Source organism: Archocentrus centrarchus, chromosome 4 (assembly GCF_007364275.1).
Source record: "Archocentrus centrarchus isolate MPI-CPG fArcCen1 chromosome 4, fArcCen1, whole genome shotgun sequence".
In the NCBI taxonomy this organism is placed as follows: domain Eukaryota; kingdom Metazoa; phylum Chordata; class Actinopteri; order Cichliformes; family Cichlidae; genus Archocentrus; species Archocentrus centrarchus.
In genome coordinates, this window is record NC_044349.1 from 27448608 (window position 1) to 27470438 (window position 21831).

The 21831-nt window shown below is 41.8% G+C and overlaps 2 protein-coding genes across 4 annotated transcripts in view; both read left to right on the forward strand.

Annotated features, from left to right (window-relative positions):
- Positions 1–12202, forward strand: part of suco (SUN domain containing ossification factor) — a 44153-nt gene extending 31951 nt beyond the window's left edge. For all 3 annotated transcript variants that reach the window (XM_030727784.1, XM_030727785.1, XM_030727786.1), the window contains 9 exons: positions 2193–2276; positions 4065–4140; positions 4242–5624; positions 5725–5812; positions 5923–6027; positions 7084–7238; positions 7498–7589; positions 8448–8503; positions 8936–12202. In XM_030727784.1, coding sequence (XP_030583644.1) covers positions 2193–2276; positions 4065–4140; positions 4242–5624; positions 5725–5812; positions 5923–6027; positions 7084–7238; positions 7498–7589; positions 8448–8503; positions 8936–9511 — 2615 coding nt within the window. In that variant the 3' untranslated portion in view covers positions 9512–12202. The remainder of the gene's footprint in view (positions 1–2192; positions 2277–4064; positions 4141–4241; positions 5625–5724; positions 5813–5922; positions 6028–7083; positions 7239–7497; positions 7590–8447; positions 8504–8935) is intronic.
- A 1141-nt stretch (positions 12203–13343) lies between these two features.
- mysm1 (Myb-like, SWIRM and MPN domains 1) lies at positions 13344–20137 on the forward strand. Its single transcript, XM_030727787.1, has 20 exons — positions 13344–13413; positions 13597–13669; positions 13745–13815; positions 14683–14757; positions 14856–14940; positions 15078–15176; positions 15379–15910; positions 15991–16228; positions 16310–16440; positions 16529–16632; positions 16724–16801; positions 16899–16981; positions 17058–17112; positions 18365–18415; positions 18557–18631; positions 18738–18926; positions 19014–19146; positions 19306–19411; positions 19543–19600; positions 19717–20137. The coding sequence occupies exons 1-20, from the start codon at positions 13358–13360 to the stop codon at positions 20014–20016; spliced, it is 2592 nt and encodes an 863-aa protein (XP_030583647.1). The 5' UTR covers positions 13344–13357; the 3' UTR covers positions 20017–20137.
- The last annotated feature ends 1694 nt before the right edge of the window (positions 20138–21831 follow it).

Consider the following 21831-nt stretch of genomic DNA (forward strand, 5'->3'; position numbering starts at 1 on the left):
AGGCTTTTGTTTTTGCACAGCTCTCAGCATTTCAATCAGGTTGAGTTCTGGACCTTTTTTATTTATTTATTTTTTGTTACCTGTTCTGTGGTAGATTTGCTGGTGTACTTGGGATCATTATCCTGTTGTATGACCCAGTTTCAGCCAAGCTTTTTGCTGTTGGACAGACGGCCTCATCTTTGACTGTAGAATACTTTTGGTACACAGACGACTTCATGGTTGACTCAATGCTTGACAGTTGAGGTGTTTGTGCTGATACGCTGTATTTGGATTTTGCCTGTTGTGCATTACGGCCAAAACCTCACCACATTGAAACTGTCTGTCCAAAGGACTTTGTTCCACAAGTCTGTGCTGCCGTGTTCTTTTTTTTTTTTTTAAAGAGAGAAGTCTTTTTTTCCAGGCAACTGTTCCAAACACTTGGTTTTTTTGTTTGTTTGTTTTTTCCAGTTGTACTTTCATAAACTGTAACAGTTAACATGCTGAGGCCTGTCGAATCTGAGATGTATCTCTTGTGGGGGTTTTTGTCATTTCTCTGAGCATTACATGGTCTGACCTTGGGGTGGTTTTATTGGAATGTCAACTCCTGGGAAGATTGTGGAATTATTAACATACCCGAATACTCCAGACCAACAAACTGCAGTAAAGGAAAAGAGTTAAAAGAAAGATCTACCATAAGGTTTGGTTTTCATAACTGTCTAGTTATGCAACTATTTGGATATTCATTTGATGAGCAGGGTTTGTGTGTGTTACACTTTAGGGACTCAGATATTGAGGTATTGAACAACTGAGCATCCTCTCATCATTTACAGCCATGAGCTTTAGTTCACCTGATTGTTACCAACAGATTCAGATACTTTTACCTTCAGGAACTTTTATTCTTTATTCAGTATTCCTCTGTTTTTAATACTGCTTTCCAAACAGAGGACTTGCTCTCCTGCAAAAACTCCACTCAGAGTCCCCCTGCACTCACGGAGGCTCTGCGCTTTGAGATTAAAAAAAGAAAAATGAGACATTAAGTAGCTTACAACTTGCTAAACAACATATCTAAATATGTGCTTGTAAATATAGCTGAAATCACAGTACAGCCCTTATCTTTAAGTTCTGTGTGTATGGTGACTCGTTTAAAGTCAGCTTTCAGTGTGATTTAAGAAGATTTACTACTTCCTCCACCATGTAAAAAATTTAGCATATTATTTGGTGATTGTAGTTCTGATATTACATTCTGGGTGTGTGTGTGTGTGTGTGTGTGTGTGTGTGTGTGTGTGTGTGTGTGTGTGTGTGTGTGTGTGTGTGTGTGTGTGTGTTCTAGAAAATATCCCCCACTGAGAGAAGCTCAAATATTTGCTTTTGTGCTCCAAGGCTTCAGCAGCAATGAACAGACAGCCGTACCTGACTGAAGGAGGGATGGTTAAGAAAATTAGTCAAAACATGTTCAGTAACGTTTTTCATGACCGTTTACTACATGTCATGAAAAACTGCAACTATAATAATCTGGTGTTTCAATCCTTTATGTTAAAGAAGAGCTATTGTTTTATGATTTGTATAAATGTTTGGAATTAATACGGTTTTATCCAAATGTAGCTCCACACGATTTATTTTCAAATCCACGAGATTCCATACAGTTGTTGGTACAGCAGCTCAAGCAAACACTAGTAACTTTATAGGCAGCGTTAGGTATGAACTCATTCCCATGCTGTCCACGCTGAAGTATTTTAAACCACTTGGTATCATACATCCACACACTGTGGTTTTTGGGTTGCATAAATTTTGCTGCTTGCCATCTTCTTCTTTTTTTTTTTTTTTCTTTTCTCCCTGAAACCACACATGCGCAAATACACTGGTGCCCCTCTGTCTCCTGAATTAGTAAAGGAGGGGAACGGTGCACCCCTGAAAACATGCTGTGCACACAAATCTCTGCGCTCTAACCATAAAACCATAAAAAGGGTTCAGAGGGGATCGAAGAAGGAAAAACCTGGAGGAAAAGTTTCAAATAAAATTCATGACAGCAAAGTCAAAGGATATAATGTAGAAGGAGAATACAGCCATCCGGGGGGCGGGGAAGGGGGGGGGTGCAAAAACATATGGCACAAAAATGTGTTTCGACTTTTATGTGTTTGGCCTGAAGCTGCTGCCAATCAGAAACCTCATGTCATGCAGAATAAATGCATTATGTATGTGTTCTTTTTCTTTAGATGCCATCCTGAACATGGTAAACAACATAGCTGCTAATGTGCTGGGAGGAAAGTCAGAGCTGGAGGGTGGAGCAGAAACGGGAGGTACTGATTTCTCAACCACTTTGCTGACACACACCCCCCTTTCCATTTTATACATGTGACACTTCTCCAGTACAGTATCAGAGTGTCTTAGACTCATTCACACTGTTTTTTTTTTTTTTTTTTGTTTTTTTAACCATTATTCAAAACAACCTGACCATAACCTGAACATAAAGTACTGGTTAAAAGAGAGCCACTTAACTCGGTGGTTCATTTCACTAGTGCAAAGATAAGCATATCCATGAACATCTGTAAGGTAAAGTAAAATTTGCTTGCCTAACGTACCACATTCAGTAAACGGCTGACAAATTCAAATTTCCTGTTTGTTAGGCATCTCGGTGATCTGTCACTGTCTGTTTGAAAGTTGAAGTAAATTACAGAGTACAGTTTGCCAAAGAATTTTGTACATGCCAAGTTACTGTATCACTTTCTAGTACCTTCTTCCTACCTAATTTTTTAGAGGTGACATGTGCTTGTAAAAATGCTGCAGCATTTGTGTCTTGCATGATACTTGCATAACTTTTTTTTTTTTATTTTAAAAAAAGAGATGCTTGAAAACCTCACTAGGCCAAATTATAATCAAAGTTCTGACATTAATGCCTCAGCCTCCCCATGTATTCTACTTTTTTAGAAAATGAAGACCATGACTTGAATTGTGTTGCCTTTGAGCCACCACATCTTAGCTCAGGGTAGCATGAGTAGTATCTGTATGGAGCAGTTATTTCCGGGTCAGACTTTTATTGAGATTATTAAGCGGGAGTCATCTGTCTAACAGGCCGGTGTTTTTAAAGCATGTGTTTTCATGCATGAATTGGACATTCCAGTAACAAACGTGTACATATTGCATAATAGGTTTCACAGCTAGCTGAGGTTGAAATGAAAAGCAGAGCAAATTATGTTTTGCAAATAAATAAATAAACAGTATTCCCAGAGGTACTGAAGCTACTGCAGACACACCTATTTGTTTTTCAAATATATTCAACATTTATAAAGCCAACTTTGATGCTGCTTCTCCATTCCTGTACTCTGCTCACGTTGTGTGACTGCCTTTTTCCTCCCTTTCTCCAGCCAGCCTGTCTTTCCACATCTTGTTTAGATTAAGTGCTTCAAAAAACTGGGTCACTTTATTTCCTTTGCTAAAGTACAAGCATATGCATAGACTGAACGCTCATGTGTATATGTGCTAAGAGAGCCAGATGTTTACTTGGCTCTTGGCAGGAGGTCCCCAGCAGTATTTTCAGCAGAACTTTGGCTATCTTTGTTTCACTTCTTTTTGGCAGAGAGCGCCGCTAAATTAAGACTGAGTTGGGCCTGTGACACCAAGCTTTCTTCTAGTTCTCGCTACCACACAGAGCGGTATCAAAATGATTCCTTTGAACAGACTCAGCTTTTATGTTTCTTTATGCTCTTATACAATTTCTAATTTGACTTGTTGGTGAAAGGGGCCACAAATTCATCCTTTCATTCACTGGCGCAACTCTGTAGTGTCTCTCTTTACTGCTGGCTCACTACACTGACCATTCTTATTCCAATTTACACCCATAGAGTGAAACAGAGATTGTAGGAGAGACACAATCAGTTTGAACTGGAACAAACTGGTTCAAAGGATTTCTCCCTTTTCTAAACACACTGTCTGCTGTGCGTGTAGACTGTCCCTCCTACAGCTGCACAGGGTGGAAGAAAACATGCCAGTGCCAAGTTAGCTGATTCTGCGCAATCTTAAAAACAATAGCCAACTGTTACTGCTGTGCTGATTCAAGTTTGTTAATTGTGTATTTCTACAAACCCCAGGTAACACTACCACAGAGGGGATTGAAAAAGAGAGCACAGATTCTACTGCTAAACCAGCTGATGGCCCACACACAGTGTAAGAACAATCACAGAAAAGCCATTATCAATGTAAATTTAATTTACATTATCAGTGTACAAATCTAACAAAAACACATTTCTGAATTTTCTTTCGTTCAGACTGGAGCCTTCAAAGCCAGAACAGCATGCAGCTGATGAGGACTCTGTCTCCAGTGACTCCTCCACATCTTCCCACTCGTCATCTGATCCCCATAAGGATCGACAGATTGTCACTCTGGTAGAGGAAGAGGACGAGGATGAGGAGCCCAGACTGTCAACTGTTACTCTAATGGAAGAGGAGGGAGAGGAAGAAGGGGAAAAGAACGAGGAGGAGATGAGGAAGGAGGCAGACAGGAACCAGTGGGGGAGCCAGACATATTGTCCTTTCTTCTCCTCTTCCTCCCTCTCTCTGTCCTGCATAGTCACGTTGCCTGAGCTCCTCCATCGCTGGTGCTCTGCAAGGCTGGCCAAGGAGAGACTGCGCAGCCTTAAGAGGAGGCAGATTAGCACTCAAACACAGACTCACCCTGCTGTGAACGCACCTGTCCTCACACACACCCCTCCAGTTATTTCTGTTCCCACCCCAACACCTACCCAAGAAACCCTTCCTCTCACAGAAAAGGCTCCAGAGCTGGAGGTGCGTGAAAAGGGCCAGAATGAGTGCAAAGGTCTCGATGAGGCATACACTACTGACACAACTCTCAGCACTCACACACCTGATTCTTACACTCCAGAGCTCAAAATCCTCCTAGAGCCCAGTAGAACCGCCACCATCCCCCCTCAGAGTTTCTCAGACATCCACAGCTCCCTAACACAGCCTACGCCAACCCATGAGGAAAACCTGTTACCTTTAGCTAAAGATGCAACCCAAGACCCTGTTTCCACTTCACCCCTCCAAGCTGTGTCTATCCCAAAGACACAGCACGCCAGCAGTGTCACCCCCACTCTTTCTGTTAGTACACCCCCATTGCCTCTGTTTTCTGAGACAGCCTCTCCAATTGTTGTGGTTCCCCCTGTTAAAGATCAGCCTACTCAGACTCTGCCCACTGCTTCAAGACCTGAGGATTTTATCTCCCCTCCCACTGAGCTGCCACCAGCTTTACCATCAAATGACATTCACACAGACACGTTTAAGTCAAGTGCAGACAGTGGGGACTCACAGAGGCAAAATGTACAGGCTTCTCAGAACCAAGCAGAGCAGGGGGATTCTCTTCCTCAGACAGGAGACCCTCATCGGGTGGAAGACACAGTGGAAGAGGACCTGCTGAGTACTAGTGGGAATGGCAATGCCCAGCGGACAGCTACAGACTTCTATGCAGAGCTGCAGAGCGGTGGAGATTATAATGGTGGAGCAGTGAATGGGAACAGCGTGTCATTGAATGGGGGAGCAGTCCACGGGTCCAGCCAGAAGGAGAGTGTGTTCATGAGGCTGAACAACAGGATCAAAGCTCTGGAGATGAACATGAGTCTGTCCAGCAGATACCTGGAGGAACTCAGCCAGAGGTGAAACCACTGAACATGAACAGATTTTGTTTTCAGATATTTGCAATCTGCGAGAGAGTATCAGAAGTTGTGATTTATTTGTTGTGTCTGTGTTTCCCAGGTACCGTAAACAGATGGAAGAGATGCAGAAAGCATTCAATAAGACCATCATCAAACTGCAGAACACCTCCCGTATTGCAGAGGAACAGGTCTCGTTGCTTTCCCTTAATCAGAGTAAAATGTGTTTGCAGTCAAGAGTTTTATTTACTCTGTCAACTGAGCAACTGTTCTGACTCGTTTCTACTCTGTAATTTTTCAGGACCAGAAGCAGACTGAGTCCATCCAGGTCCTGCAGAGCCAACTGGAAAACGTCACTAAACTGATGCTCAATCTCACAGCTACAGTCAGCGAGTTGCAGAGAGAGGTATGTTGCTATTGTTGATTGCTAAGCAGACTATCTGTTGCCTAGTTTTTGACAAAATTGTGTTTATTGCATTTGTTTTGTGAGCTAAAGCTTAATATGTATCCAGTCAAGTAGTTTATTGCCTGTTTCCAGTTAAGCATTTTTTTTTTCCTGTTAGGATAGTCGTTATTATGTAGTTTAAATGCCATCATTTATCAGTGTTCTTGCAGTGCCAGAAATAAGGTGGGGTTTGATTTTTATTATTATGGTTAGAGTGATGATTTCAGCAGTGAGGTGCTTGAAGTCCATCTGAAACACAGTATGCCAGATGGTAAATATTAAATAGCTATTATAGAGGAACTAGAGGCAAAATTATACAGTATATGGTAGATGTGGGACTGGTATGCACATGAGACCTGACACTAGAAGTTTAAGAAGTAGATCAGCAAACTTCAAATTGTTAAAAATTGCAGCATTTTGAAGTTTCTTTCACAGAATTCTGATTTGTGAAAATCTTGCAATCCCCAAATATTTCTGAGCATCATGTACTGCTTTAACAGTTTTTTTTTTTTTTTTTTTCCCTTTTGAGCCGTGTGTAGTGTTTGACTTGAATGGAAAACATCCCTCTCACCTGAACATTTCAACATGTTTCTCTGACTTTTCACCAAAAGCACACTTTCTGTGCCCACAAGGATTACTTACATAGTTATATGAAAATTAAATGAATACAGACTGTCAGTCTGTATGCTGTGAAAATTTCTATCCAGGAGTCAAACCTAAAAAATTCACCATGTTATTTAAAAAAAAAAGATTAGAGGATAGAGTTTTAGGATGCATCCTTTCTAGCATAAGCACTTGTGCTTAGATCTTTCCTGATTTTATTTATTGGACCTTTTGCAGACAGTCTTTAGGGCAAACTAGAAAGGTTTTTGCAGTAAGGTCACACTGGTACAAATGGTGCAATATATTAGAGCCGGGGAAAGGAATAAGCACTGCATCATACATCTACATAGCTGTTAAATGTTTGTGGTTTGTTGTGCATTGTTTCACTGTTGGCTGTTGAACTTTCCACACTAGGTATCTGACCGTCAGAGCTACCTGGTGGTCTCTCTGGTTCTGTGTCTATTTCTGGGGCTTCTGCTGTGTCTGCAGTGCTGCCGCAGCTCAACTGCCAGCCCTAAAACCAACTCTACCGCTCTTCCCAAGAGCAACCACTACCCCAGCCCCAAGAGGTTTGTCTCACATGCATGAATAGGACATTTTTATTTCTGAAAACTCTGGAATGACATTTGTTGCGGTGTTGAGCTGCTTTTAGATCTGTGGTTGCAGTTTTAGGATTCTGTTTTTGTGTAAGATGTGTCAGACCACTTCTATACTGAAGTTGTTTTCTGTCAATTGCTGTCACTCCGGTCCTACCACTAACTGTAGAAAGGTGGATTGTTATAGTAAAGATGGCATGTTGTAAATGTCAGTCTCTCCCCCACAAATCAGATGCTTCTCCTCTTACGATGATATGAGCCTGAAGCGCAGGGTGACCTGCCCACTTGTTCGCTCGAAATCATTTCACCTGTGCTCTACAGAAGGTGAGAGGTCTTCTTCCTATGTGCACATACACTATACAAAAATCTCTCCTCCAACAAACCTTTGTTTTTTCCATATATTGTGTTTCCTCCCTTTGGTTGTACAACTGAAACATAAGCAGCATTGAAACCTGACACTACAGTCATTGCGTGCTAACAAATATCATGTAATCGTGCCTGTAGGCACTTTCAGGCGAACTGCTTTTGATCACTGCATCTATTGCCACATAACTCTCCCCATCCAAACACTACTTAGTCTTATTTCATTCTCTTCATCGCTCACTCTTTGTACCTTCGCTATTTGTTCTAAAAAATGTTGCCAGGTTTGGTGGCTGATATCCCTCTTGTTGCCACTGCCTAAAGCAACACACGCCCACAGGGACAGGCTGGTGCAAGCAGTAAAATTATCAGCTCTTGAAACCTAAAACTCCCCCTGCTGCTCATTACCCCCTAAGTGTGTGTGTGTGTGTGTGTGTGTGTGTGTGTGTGTGTGTGTGTGTGTGTGTGTGTGTGTGTGTGTGTGTGTGTGAGGGATATTGCCCTTGAGGCTGAGAGGCTGTCATTGCCAGCTTGCATCCACACGCAGGCATAAAGAGTGTGATAATAGAGCACAATGCTTTGCTGGCTCATGGCAGACATTTGCAAGTAGTATTCCTTAATAAAATAACACATGCTTTTCTATGATTTCAGCTTCAATTACTTATCCTAACTCTTGTTTTCACAACAGGCTGTTATTACAGTATGGATTTATGCATTTTCATCTTTAATAAAACTACTTGCAAGGTCACTTCATGCTTATTACATGTATGTATTCCTGTTTCCCATTCCATCATTAACCTGGCCCCTCTCTCCCCTCCCCAGTAGGTCCAGATGACTTGTACATTGTAGAACCTCTAAGGTTTTCTCCAGAGAAAAAGGTACAGTGTCTGTTGGCTGTGATGGCCATCGTATATAAGTACTGTGTGTTTTCTAGTGTCACTGAGTCTTTACAGTAAGCGTGTTAGAAAAGGGAATACTTTATTTGTCAGTCACTCATTTCTTACCTCAGTGGAGTAAATGAGATGATTATGGTATTAGGTGAGAAGTGATGAGAATTAGCCAAATACCCAACAGTGACATCTTTGCTGGCGCTGTGTGTACCAGTACACTGATTGACCTCATCTAAATTAATGCCTTTAAATAAGCAGCTTGAGTAAGATCTGTTTTTTCCACATTTTATATTCCATCATTCCCTTTTGAACCTTCCCACCTTCCTCTGACACATTTTATGTGACTTAACATTATTAGATGTTTAGTTTTATGTTGACCATTCTCAAATAATTTCTCCATCTCTTATGTTTTCCTTGTAGAAAAAACGCTGCAAGACAAAGTCTTTGGACAAAGTTGAGACTCTGAAGGCATTCGATCCCTCTGCTCCCTTCACCAACGGGGATCCCAAGTGTAACGGCTTTCACCCATGTCTCCCCGCTTTGCCATCCTCAACGCATCCCCTGCCTCTTCCTCCTCCTCCTCCACCTCCTCCTCCCTTGCCCCCTCCCCCTTCGTCTCCCCAGGAGAGGCTGGCATTGCCCCCTTCCACCTCCAAGGAGCTCCCCTCATTCCCCTCAGAGACTAGCAGCTGTAGCTCATCCACCCATTCTGAGGAGTCATACACTAGCCGCCTCCCTCCTCCCTCTCCCATCTTCCCTGCTGCTGGCATGTGCAATGGCCACGGCCTTTCTTTCCCCCTCAGCCAGCCACCTGCTAAGTCCCGTCAGGAGAAGCGCTCAATGAAGCGACGGAAGTCTCGACAGACGGAGCTGCAGTTCCCCCACATGCCAGGGGGGAGCGTTGGTTCGCTGCCCAGCCTGCAGCAGCTTATGAAGGGAAACAAAGAGATAAGTGTCGGGACCATCGGGGTGACAGCCGTCACCGGACATGTTTGAATCCTCACACGTCACCTTTACGCAACTATCTGTTCACACCTGTACACACACTACACAGTAGCAAACTTGTGAGGAGAAGAGGTCTCGCCACATCCCAAAGAACCACATTTCCCATGAACACCCATGAGCACCATGGAATTGAAGTGGCTATGGCAGCAGTAGCTCAGCATCATTCAGTCCTTCTTCACTCCTGTCAAACACCTGTTTACGGTTATGTGCCTTTATATCTGTTCTAGACCTTTGAATTCTAAAAACATGAAATTTAAAGATTTTTTGACGTGCACAAAAAGACACTGTGATAGGAAGTGAAACATCAGTACGAGTCAAAACTATTGAAGTGTGTTTGAGAGATTTTTTTTCTTTTTTTCTTTTCTACTGGATAAGCACATTGACCCATGAAAACTGAGCACCAGTGAATTTTTTCCCCCCACTCTGAGCACAGTGAGGAGAGGTGCTGGCCTCCACTCGACGTTCCCAGAAGAAGTATTAGGCTGCTGTTTGGGATGAAATGTGCCATTATGAGAGGACTGTGGAGCATGACAAATGGCTTCTTATATCCTTATTTCCTCCTGTGTTTCATTACCATCATTTAATCTTTTCCATCTCGTCTTAGTCTCGAAACGATGTTTCTTTGGGACCAGAGTGTTAAACTGTCTCATTCTCGCCTTCTGTCTCTGTCCGTTTGTTCCAAACCAACCATCAGAGCTGAATGAAGAAAATAATTCTGACTTGTGTGAATGTCTGCGTGGATGCATTTGCCCTTTTTAGTTTAGCGTTTTAATTAACCTCATGAAGCAAATACAGTAGCAGCAGTCCTCCTGTAGGTCCTTTTTAGACCCTGCTCAGTTAGTTTGGGCTGGGCCCAAAAACACTGTTCAGAGCCTGTGAAGCAAAGTGATGCTGTCACATTGGATTTTGTAACTGTGATGAAGGTAAACAGAGCAGAGGCAAGCGGCTGTATTATATTCTGTTTCAATACTTACTTTATATTTCTTTCATTTGTAACTGAGCCGTGTTCCACGCTTATCATTGCTAGTTTGGTTTGTTTGAATTACTGTCAGAGCCAGTGTTGGGGGGACAGTGTTTCCTGTTAAGGGCACAGTTTACTGTAGGGTAACATTGGGTAACAGTGCAGAATGTTTACACACACACACACCATTTCCTGGACCCTGCGGATGAGTCTGACTGATCAGTTTTATTTATCTATTTATTTATTTAAATGATCAGAGATTTTTCTAACCTAAATGCTGGTTTGCCAGTCTCCCAATCTTGCAGCGTCACAGTAGATCAATGCAAGTATGTTACACAGAATTATTGCTCAATGGTACCGACACATACAGTCATGGTGGATGGCTCAAACACGTATTTGCTTTCTTTCTTATTTTATCTTAGGTTATGACAGCTAATTATGTTTGCCTCAGCCTGAAATACCAGATAGCAGTCATTATTTTTTATCAGGCAGAATAATCATTAAAGGCTACGTGTATATTAGGAACACCACGCTGCTGCTTCTGCATATGCTCCGAGCTGCTGGATAGTTGTAAATGGTAGAAAAGGGCTACAATGATGAGTGTAGAGCTGTCCCGGCTTCTGTCTGCTTTTTTCAGTATTGTTGCTGGATTGGCTAACTGATTTTATATTACCCCGCCTGTTTTGTTAATAAATAATAAATGTAATGATAACATTCATTATTTTAAACACTGCAGGCAGTTGTAGGTGTAAAAGGAGATTATTCATTTTTGTTTGCTTTTAAAGAATAAAATTAATGTGCCCCCTCTCCTATTTCTGCAATTTCTGAGAGGTTCTGCATGGTTGGTGTTGTGCATTTTGACAGTCAGAACTTTTTTTCTAATGCTAATATAAGAGTGTCATTAACTCTTCTGACCAGCTTCTCCTGCTCTTCTTTCCTTACATGTCTTTATCCAGAAGGGTCACCTCTGACCCCCTCTGCACGACCTCTCTCTGTGACTGTGAAGAAAACTTTAAATATGCCTGCTCTGTCGTGTTCATTCTGCTGGCCTGCTTTTCTGTCCAGCGTATTTTTCCATGCCTCCTTACTTTGGACACTCCTTTTTAGTCTTTTATTCACTCGTCATCGCTCTTCGACGTCATGCGTTTGCCCCACATTGAATGACAGCGGTGGTTTGAGAGGATGAAATGAATTGTTGCTAAATAAAGGGAACGCAGTAAAGATTAATCCAGTTCAGAACACCATTAATGTGATTGTGTATGTTCCACAAGCCGAGCAAATCCAGAGGTTTTTTTTTTTGTTTTTAAAATGTGTGTGTGTGTGTGTGTGTGTGTGTGTGTGTGTGTGTGTGTGTGTGTGTGTGTGTGTAAACCTGCACGCATGTGAGATTATTTTTTTTTTGGCATGTGTGTGTTTCTGTGTTACGAGAGACTACTTTAAATCAATTTAAACCCATAACACAGCAAACAATGAGAAAGCACTTGGAGAGAAATTATAAATGGACAGTGTGCACTTTGTATGACTCTTTATGCCTTTTTGTTTTTCTACCTTTTCTGTCAAGTGCTATCTTCTCTCTCTCTGTCTTTCTCGCCCTTTTTGTCTCTGAGTACTCTGAAGAGCTGCACAGTATTTTGAGCAGGAGTGAGTTACTACAAAAACTGTAGTGCCATTAGAAACTGTGAATTCTTTCTAAATAAAACTTTTTTTTTTGTTGTCTTTCATTTTGTGTTGTTTCATTTGCTCGTTTAATGGGCATCAATATGTAAACGTCATATTTTAGCAAAATTGCTAATTTACATCCATAGTCCTTAGGCAGGTAAGATTATAATATAGGGAGGTTAGTATACACACACTTTGTGCAACACACTTTTTCAGAGGCTCAAAAGTAATTGGACAATTGGCTAATGAGCTGTTTCATGTTTTTCATCTCATGATTAAAATAAGCGCACACAAAATCTGGAGTTTAATACAAGTGTTGAACTTGTATTTGATGGCTGTTCATTGGAACAAACAGATGTAGATGGAAGTGAAAGAGGCCATCGTTAGGTTGGTTTTTCCAGCCTATCAGCAGGAAAGCAAAAACTTCAGGAGTGGCTTAATCAACAATCTGCTATTCATACAAAGAATGAATGCACTGTTCAGCTCAGCAACATCAAAAGGCCTGAAAGGTGACAGAAAGACAACTAAAGTAGATGATTACAGAACTATTTCCTTTTGTTAAGAAAAACCACAATATTTAACCAAGTCAAGAACCTTCTTGAAGAGAGAGGCATATCATCACAGTCTACAATGAAGAGATGCCTTCAAAAATGGAAATACAGAGGGTTTACAAAAAGGTGTAAACCACTGGTCACAGAGAAAAGTATGGAGAAGGAAAGGAACTCTCGTGATTCAAAGCACATGACATTATCTGTCAAACATGGTGGGGTCAGGGGCGATGACTTTCTTCTGACTGGCTGCCCCTAGTAAACAGTAGGTTTAAGGCTGGGTGGTTGGGGCTGTTGTGCTCATGGCCCCTGTAATATGCCTGAAATAACTAAGGATTAAGGATGCCCCTCCCCTTTTTTGATACCCTACATGTCTAAGAGTAGAAAAAAAAACAGCATTTATAGGAGTCATTAACAGCCTCATTATTTGAACATTTGACTCTGTTTATTAATGACCATCCAATATAAGATAAAAATAAATAAATAAATAAAATAAAAATAAGCAAGCGCATAGTGAATCCAGAAGGAGGCAATAAAGCAACATCAACCATACCAGCTGGCACAGCAGGTGCACCTCCAGCCACAGGGTGTCGCTGTGAGTCAAGCTGGCCGCTATTCTCCAGCGCACCTTCTCTCTTTTCTCTCCGTTGTTTACGTTTATCCAGCAACATGGAGGACGAGGTAGATGTTGACATCGAGGGAGACGACTTTGATAACAATGCTGGGTAATAACTTCTGCTTATTTGAATTAATTTATGTCTGGACAGTTCGGTGGGCTTCTGTGCCCAGATGTTGGTGTCGGTGCCACCGTGCAGGATAACAACAGCTGGGATTAGCCCTCCAGGCGGGTGGATGGTGTGTGTCTGTTGTGTTAATGACAGATGTTTTTTTTTTTTTTGCTGTTTTAGTGAGTTGGACGGAGGGGGTTTGGTGCAGGAACAGTTCATGCAGCCTGCGGGGAAGAGCAGCGCCTGGATACTGGTATGACTTCAGGAAGCTCAGTTGTTGTTCTGGCTGTGGGCGCTTGTTTTGACTCTCAGTTTGTTGTTTGTACAGCCGTGGGAGCTGGACAGCTCCATCAGCCCGGAGAACAGAGAGGTGATCGAGAGGATGCTGCTGGAGGAACAGTATCCTTTTACTGATCTTAAATGCACCGCACAGGATAACCGCAGGAGTCACAGGACACAGCGGGGAGTGTTTTAGAGGGCTAATAACGGCCCCATGCTGTGACTAAATGTAAACACACAGACAGATGACAAATTAAAAGAAAAAAGGTAAACCTCGACCTCACAGTGAAAGGATCTGGTCTCTGTGGGGGGATGGTCCTGCTAGTACAGGATACGTTTGATACTTTAATATCAAAAGAACCATTTTTGAGCAAGTTTTGGCCAAAAAACATCTGTAAGATGCCACAAAACATATTTGAGCAATCTGCAATGAGTTACTTAAGATTATTTGATACTTTAACTTTGTATTTTCACCACAGTATCCTTTGTTTCCACTGCTGCAGTCTGTATATTTTGGCACATTTTACAGAAAAAAGGCAAAATTAGAAAACTGTAATTATGATACATATAGATGTGGCACAGGCAAAATGTTTTTGAGGATAAAAGAAATAAGCTTTAATTTATTAAATTTGATTATCTCACAGGAGACTTTATTACTCTGTCCCACTCTCACTCATACTAAAAATAGAAACAAAAAGAAAATCACTATTTTGAACAGCAAACAAAAACATAAAATGCCAAAGAGAAAAAGTGACCTTCCGACAAACTTTATAATATCTACAAAATAATTTATGATTAATTAAATTAATTAACTGATTAAGTGATGCAGGAACCACAAAGATGTGCTTGAAAAATTCATTAGCAAGTCCGCAGCATAGTTTCAACCAGTTGTTGAAGCTCCTTATATCGGCTGTGTGTTGGCTAGATAGTTTAAATACTGCTATTGCTGCCAGTTATGAAATCAGTTGTCCTGAACTATAATTAAAGATATTACCTGACAAATAAAGAGATTCCTGACCACATTTGGCAAAGTGATGCTCACAAAAAAACTAAACTAAAGAAGTAAGTCGGTTCTTCCGGCCGCCTTTGCCATGAGTGCAGTACACTGATTCCTCATTTTTCTGATATTCACGATCTGCTTCTATCTGTTGGATGTTTAGGTCTCCAGCCAAGAACCTGGCCTCAGCTTCTGGTTCATCCTCTCGGTGGTCCAAACAAGAGAAAGAACTGTTTGAGGAAGGATTGGTAAGCTTCCTCTGCAAGTTCCCTGCTGTCTCTGAAATGTCATTTCATTTGGCCTTTAACGGATTTAATGCCCGTTTTATATGAGTCAGATTGAGTGTATTGTCCAAATTAAGTTGCCAAGGTGTGTTATTCTACAGGCTCAGTTTGGTCGAAGGTGGACTAAGATCGCTAAGCTTATGGAAAGCCGTACCGTTCTTCAGGTTAAGAGTTACGCCAGGCAGTATTTTAAACATAAGGTAAGACAGTCCACCTGGATTATTCTGCCCCAAGGTAGCACAGCACAAGTTTCCATTATGCAATCTTAATTGCAGTGATCCACATATATAAACGTGTAACATACGTACACTCTTTCACAACTAGAATCAGTCTTTAGAAATGACATGTTGGAAAATAAAAATTAAGGATAAACAGACTCTTTCATATACACATTTTTTTCAGGCTAAATCAGAACCCAGCCCTGCAGATTCCTCTGTAGCTCCCATGATACAACTACAACCTTCTCCACCCACCTCCAGTCAAGTGTCCACTCTTACCAATGCTGTCCGCATAGAGAAGCTTTCTGATGATGAGGATGAGGATGTAGACATCACTGACGACTTGAGTGATGATGAAGGGGATGGCCATAAACCGCAGGCAGTGCTCAACAGTGATTTCTGTGGGCCTGAGGAGGAAACAGAGAGTGGGATTCAAAGTCTTACAGAAGAACACAAACATGTGAGTTTGAGTGGGGTAGAGAGTCTCCATGAGCCAAAGGACAAACCCAGCTACAGCTCTCTTTCTCCACAAAGTCTTCAGCCTTCATCTTCCCCTGGTTGCTCAGAAGATCCTGGAGTAACAGAGCGAGATGATAACGTCAACAAGACAACATCTGTATTTCCACAAAGCCATCACACACCACCTACGACAGACTCAAACCAGATGTGCTCAGCAGGGACTGGTCAACTGGAAGAAGCCTACAGTGATGGAATGGGTAATTCACACTTACTGTTCTTTGTGTATTTACCTCATGGTCATAACACACATTAATAACACACCTTTATGACCTCCTAGATTCTGCTGATAAACTTCAGAAGAGTCTAAACGATAGACCAGACAGAGACCAGGAGGAGGAGGAGGAGAATGAAGATGAGGAAGAGGAGGAGCTCAAGGCCCCGGAACAAGAAATAGAGATGGACACAGAGACCATCACAGAGGATGAGAAACAAGCTATCCCAGAGTTCTTTGAGGGACGACCGTCAAAAACCCCTGAAAGATATCTGAAGATTAGAAACTACATTCTGGATCAATGGTAAAATAAGCATACATGTTCAATAACTTCTTTCACACCAGCTTTATACAGGAGGTGGTTATTGCAATCTTTATCTGCTAGGCTGAAGAGCAAACCCAAGTACCTGAACAAGACATCAGTCCGCCCGGGTCTAAAGAACTGTGGAGATGTCAACTGCATTGGGAGAATACACACCTATCTGGAACTTATCGGAGCAATCAACTTCAACTGTGGTAACTCTGTGGCTCTGAGTCTTTAGCAGCATTTGCTTTTGTTCTTCTCTTCTTTTTTGATGTTAAAGCTCTGACTTCCTTTTTGTAGAGCAAGCTGTGTACAATCGCCCAAAGGTGATGGACCGCTCCAAGCATAAGGAGGGTAAAGATGTGCTCGAGGCTTATCAGCTTGCCCAGAGGCTGCAGAGCATGGTAGGTACCCATAAAGCGATAGACTTTTGACACCGCAAGCATTTAAATTTCAAGCGTGCCAGAACTTGAACTAACTTCTGTCCGATTGTAGCGAACGAGGAAGCGACGTGTACGGGACATTTGGGGGAACTGGTGTGATGCTAAAGACTTGGAGGGACAGACATATGAGGTAGGGACACCACACTACAACTGTTCATCAAATTACTACATAGATTCCTCTTAATATGTCTACTGATATTGTGTTGGTCATGTTTTTTTCCTTACAGCATCTAAGTGCTGAGGAATTAGCGCTGCGGAGAGAGGAAATGAAGAAGCAGCCTAAACCTTGCAAGATGTCCAGATACCGAGGGTAAGCGTGGTGGACTGATGCAATATGTACCAAATTATACACACAAGGATGCTTATAATGCCACGCTATCCTCCAGGGCTTTTGATCCCTTCCAGCTCATTCCCTGCAGGCCTTTTGAAGAGGATGTAAAGGTTAGTGACCATTTTTATCACAATTTAGTCACTGATGTACTGATTAACCACAACATTTAAAGAACCTGGTGAAATATCCTGACATTTAGATGTTTCCTGAGGTTTCTGTTATTGGGACATTGGCAATAGATGCTTTGGGTTGGGGGTTAGCCTCCTTGGATGGGCTTGTTCTGTTGCATCGTGCAGATGAAGACTGGAATCTGTGAAGACTGCATGCTAGACTGTCATGTTTCTTGAGCCATTCTTGAGGAGCTTTTTTTCAGTGTTGTAGAGCAATTAGTCCTTCTTGGGGAGGCTAATTAGGGAGTGCCATTTTCACAGGGAATGGGAATGCTTGACCTGCAGTAAGTGGGTGGTACGTGTCTAAGTAACATCCACAGCTGCCTTAGTTCTTTGTGGCATAGAGTCAACAAGGTGCAGAGATTTTGGTCCATACTCACATGATGTTGTCACACAGTTGATGCGCATTTGTCCATGATGTGAATCTTTGATTCCACCACATCCCAAAGGTGCTCTACTGGATTGAGGTCTCGTGTCTCTGGAGGCCATTTGAGTACAGTAAACCCATTTGTCATGTTAAAAGAACCAGTTTGAGATGATTTGAGCTTTGTGAGATGGCATGGTACCCTGCTGGCAGCAGCCATCAGAAGATGGTTACACTGTGATCGTGAAGGAACAGACATGGTCAGCAACAATACTCAGGTAGGCTGTGGCATTTAAACAGTGCTTACGTGGTGCTAATTGGCCCACAGTGTACCAAGAAAAGAGCTGCCATGTGACTGGCTCATTAGATATTTGGGTTTACAAGCAGTTGAACAGATATACCCAAGTGAGTGTATGTCTGCATTTTAGATTAAAAACAAGGCAAAGAAATGATACAAAAAAAAAGTCCTGGTTGAGCAGTTTGGATGTTCTTCCTGTGCATGTGTGGGTTTGTTCTCTCCTGCTGTTCTTTGCAGTCCAAAAACATGTATTTTAGGTTAATTTTAAGTGTAAATGGTTGTCTGTCTCTCTGTGTTGGCCCTCTGATGGACTGGCAGCCTGTCCTATGTGTCTTGCCTCTTGCCTGTGTCAGCTGAAATATGCTTCTGCCCAACATTTGTTGGATAAGGCTTTAAGAACATAGTAGATGACTGGATTATTAGATGTATCGTGTACTGAATTTTCTTCATTAATTATTGCATAAACTAAGAGAACCCTATCTTTAAAATAACAGTAACTAATCCAAGCTGTTTTTTACTGTTTATCCTAGGAACCATTCCAGGTTATAGTCTGTGCTGAGACTCTTCTCATCATGGATATGGTATGTTATACACACAGCAACAGCCTGGCTTGTTTTTTCATGTATGTACAACAGATTTTACCTATACTGATGGCTGACTTTTCTGCCTACTTTGCTCTAAAGTTCCTAATTGGATAAAATATGCTATGATTCTGTAATCAGCATGCCCACGTGTCGAGGGGGGAAGTGATTGGTCTGTTAGGTGGAACGTTCAATGAGGAGGCGAAGGTATTGAAGGTAGGACGAGACGTCAAAGTGACAGTGTGGACAAATGGCAATAACCCTTTTAATCACATTAAATTCAGAAAATGGTATTTTGTGACAAGTAATTTTCTGTGTTTAGATCTGTGCAGCAGAGCCGTGTAACAGTGTGAGCACAGGTCTGCAGTGTGAGATGGATCCGGTGTCTCAGACACAGGCCTGTGATGTCCTGTCATCCCTGGGACTTGGCGTGGTGGGCTGGTACCACTCGCATCCCTCCTTCCACCCTAACCCTTCACTACGAGACATAAACACACAGGACCAGTTCCAGGTAAAACTGCCTGAGTGAGAGAACTTGCAGATAATTTACCGGTGAACCTGTGGTCTTACTTTCTGTTTGTTTTTTTTAATCTTTCAGAGTTATTTTTCACGTGGTGGAGCTCCTTTTATTGGGATGATAGTGAGCCCATATGACCCAGCTAACTCCTCCCCCCATTCCCAGACTACCTGCTTGTTGGTGAAAGAGAACCAGGAGCCTTCGGGCCCCCAGAGTAAGTCTAACGCACCCCCTCAGAGACATGACTCAAACTTCAAAACAGTTAAGATCAAGAGGCTTTGAAATCAAGCTGACAATATAGGTCAGTGATTTTGCGTACACAGTAACACAGTTTATCCTCTGGCTCAGTCTCTCAGCCTCTTTTCCTCCCCAGAGCTGCCGTACAGATTTGACTTCCTGTCATCACAAGACATCCCAGACTGGGAACAGATGATGAGGAGGGCTCATTGGATCATCCACAAATACTCTCAAGCACCAGGGTGAGTGAGACTCAAAACTGTATTGCCCATTCTGGAACAAGTGACCTATTGCTGATCTGAACATTTTGTTGAAAAATTGTTGGTCAAGTGTCAAAATTTTTTTTGTTTGTTTTTTTGTTCCGGATGGTCAGGAGTGTGCAGATGGACAGACTATTCCGGAGAGACTCCCATCTCACCTGTTTGGAGAAGGTCAGTTTGGCCATCAGTGCTCCCAGTTTGCAAATTTCAGTGGCTACGTGGACTGACTTAGACCTGCTTTTACTGTTTTAATGTCTGCCTAATTACACTTGACTTCCTCCATGTAGATGCTGGCATCACTGGCGAGGTACTTGGAACCCCTGCCAGATGAGGTGGGAGACTCCTTTCTCACCCAGATCCAGGCTCTTTTTAAGTCAGATTTTATTTCCAAGCAGCAACTGCCTGATTGGGGAGAAGGAGGATCTTTAAATTCCCCATCCAAGTCGGTGGACTCGGGTGACCTCACTTTTGATCAGCTCATCAGCCAAGAGATGCCCCAAGAAGGACAAGGGGAGTCAGAGACAGCCAGCAGCACAGTGTTACATCTAGGCTCTGTATTGTCAACTGAGCACGACTATCTACTGTGAATAACCATATGGCAGTATAATTAACGGTGTATAACATTTTTTTGTGAATACATTGAGGTATTCAAATCATTTTTTTCATGTGTGTGTGTGTGAATGAGAGAGTTATTGTGAATGTTTTCTCAGTTGAATATTATGAAATGAAAATAAAAATCTATTTTTATATTTCAGGTCTTTTGTGATGTTTCCAGCATGGTCTCTAACATTTACTCCTCATGAGGTTTACTTGCCAAGGGAAAAAATGATTAATTGGCAGTTAGTTCACCTTTATCCACAGCTAGGATCAGGATTTGTTTGTTTTTTGCTTTGTTTTTTGTCTTTGCTTTTTTGTGGTTGCAAAGCCATTCAAAGGGGGATCCTGGGAAATCAGAAAATTCTACTGGGAAAAAAAAAAACAATTTTAATTAAAGCCACAAGCAGTGATGATCGGGTCCTCGCACCCAGCACGCATCGACCCATGGCACGCTCGAGCCGTGCTGCACTCGGAGGTTTTTTGATCGTGATGGTGTACAGAATGTCTGTAACCAATTTCATGCATTTCCGAGAAACTAAATCTTTTGCCCTCCATATAAACCCAGTGCAGTATTTGCACAGCAAAATGGGCCATGGGTCTGATTGACTTTTTTGATCGCCACCTAGTGGGACCTGGAAATATGAAATACCATGTTTTTTGCATACCCCCGGGGCCACATTTTATCTACATATCTGAAATTGTGCAGGCTCATGTAACATCCTAAGATGTACAAAAAAGTCTCTTGGATCCATAACTGATATTCAACAGCCTTGTCACACCAGTCTGATGAAGTTGGCCTTCGTTTTTTCTCCCTTGCCACAAAATTGTTTGTGCACTCGTTCACACATGCTTTGCTCGATCAGCCTAAAAATGTAGTCACTCATGTTCAAACTCAGGCTGAACCCATAACTATGGATTCAAGGTTATAGCTTCAATAGTGCCCCCTACAGAAGCAAATAAAAATTTGTATGATGGTCCACAGAATTCTCTGAATTTAGTTTCTCTGAAATGCATGAAGTTGATAATATCCAAAACCTATGAATTATTAGAGAAAGCATGAGGGCAGGAAATCGCTAAAATCACCCATTTAATTCAAAATGGTGGACTTCCTGTTGGGTTTAGGGCATTGGACCCAGCAGTCTTTTTTGTTCGTCTGGACATGTTACATACAGGGGTTGGACAATGAAACTGAAGACTGTTTAATTTGTTTTAAATTGCATCTTAAATACAGTTTAACATGCCCAACAACACCAGGTACAGACCTTCCAACAGGAGCTGGTATAGTATTGAGCTGCACTTTGGATGCAGGAGTGAAGAGTGGAATTATGATCGAATGCCTGATTGATTCATTCAGATTGTGAGGCTGGAACAAAATACTTCACTGTGATATTACATGAAGAAGCAAAAATTTGCAAAGACCCACTGGTGACAAACTGACCTTGTCTGAAGACTGAAGAAATCTCTTCTCCCTGGTAGTGTGTCTCAAAAAAACAGGAAAAAAAAAAAATTTAGACTTATCTAATGCCAGCTTGGCATAAAGCTTACAGAATACAGCTTGAGGTTTACTGTAGCTCTCTGGTTGTAAAAGAAAAACCTGGGATATCCAGTGAGGCAGGCAAAGACACATACATCTTAAATCATACAGAATCTGTCTTTTTTATATATATATATATATATATATATATATATATATATATATATATATATATATATATATATATATATATACAGGGGTTGGAACTGAAACACCTGGTTTTAGACCACAATAATTTATTAGTATGGTGTAGGGCCTCCTTTTGCGGCCA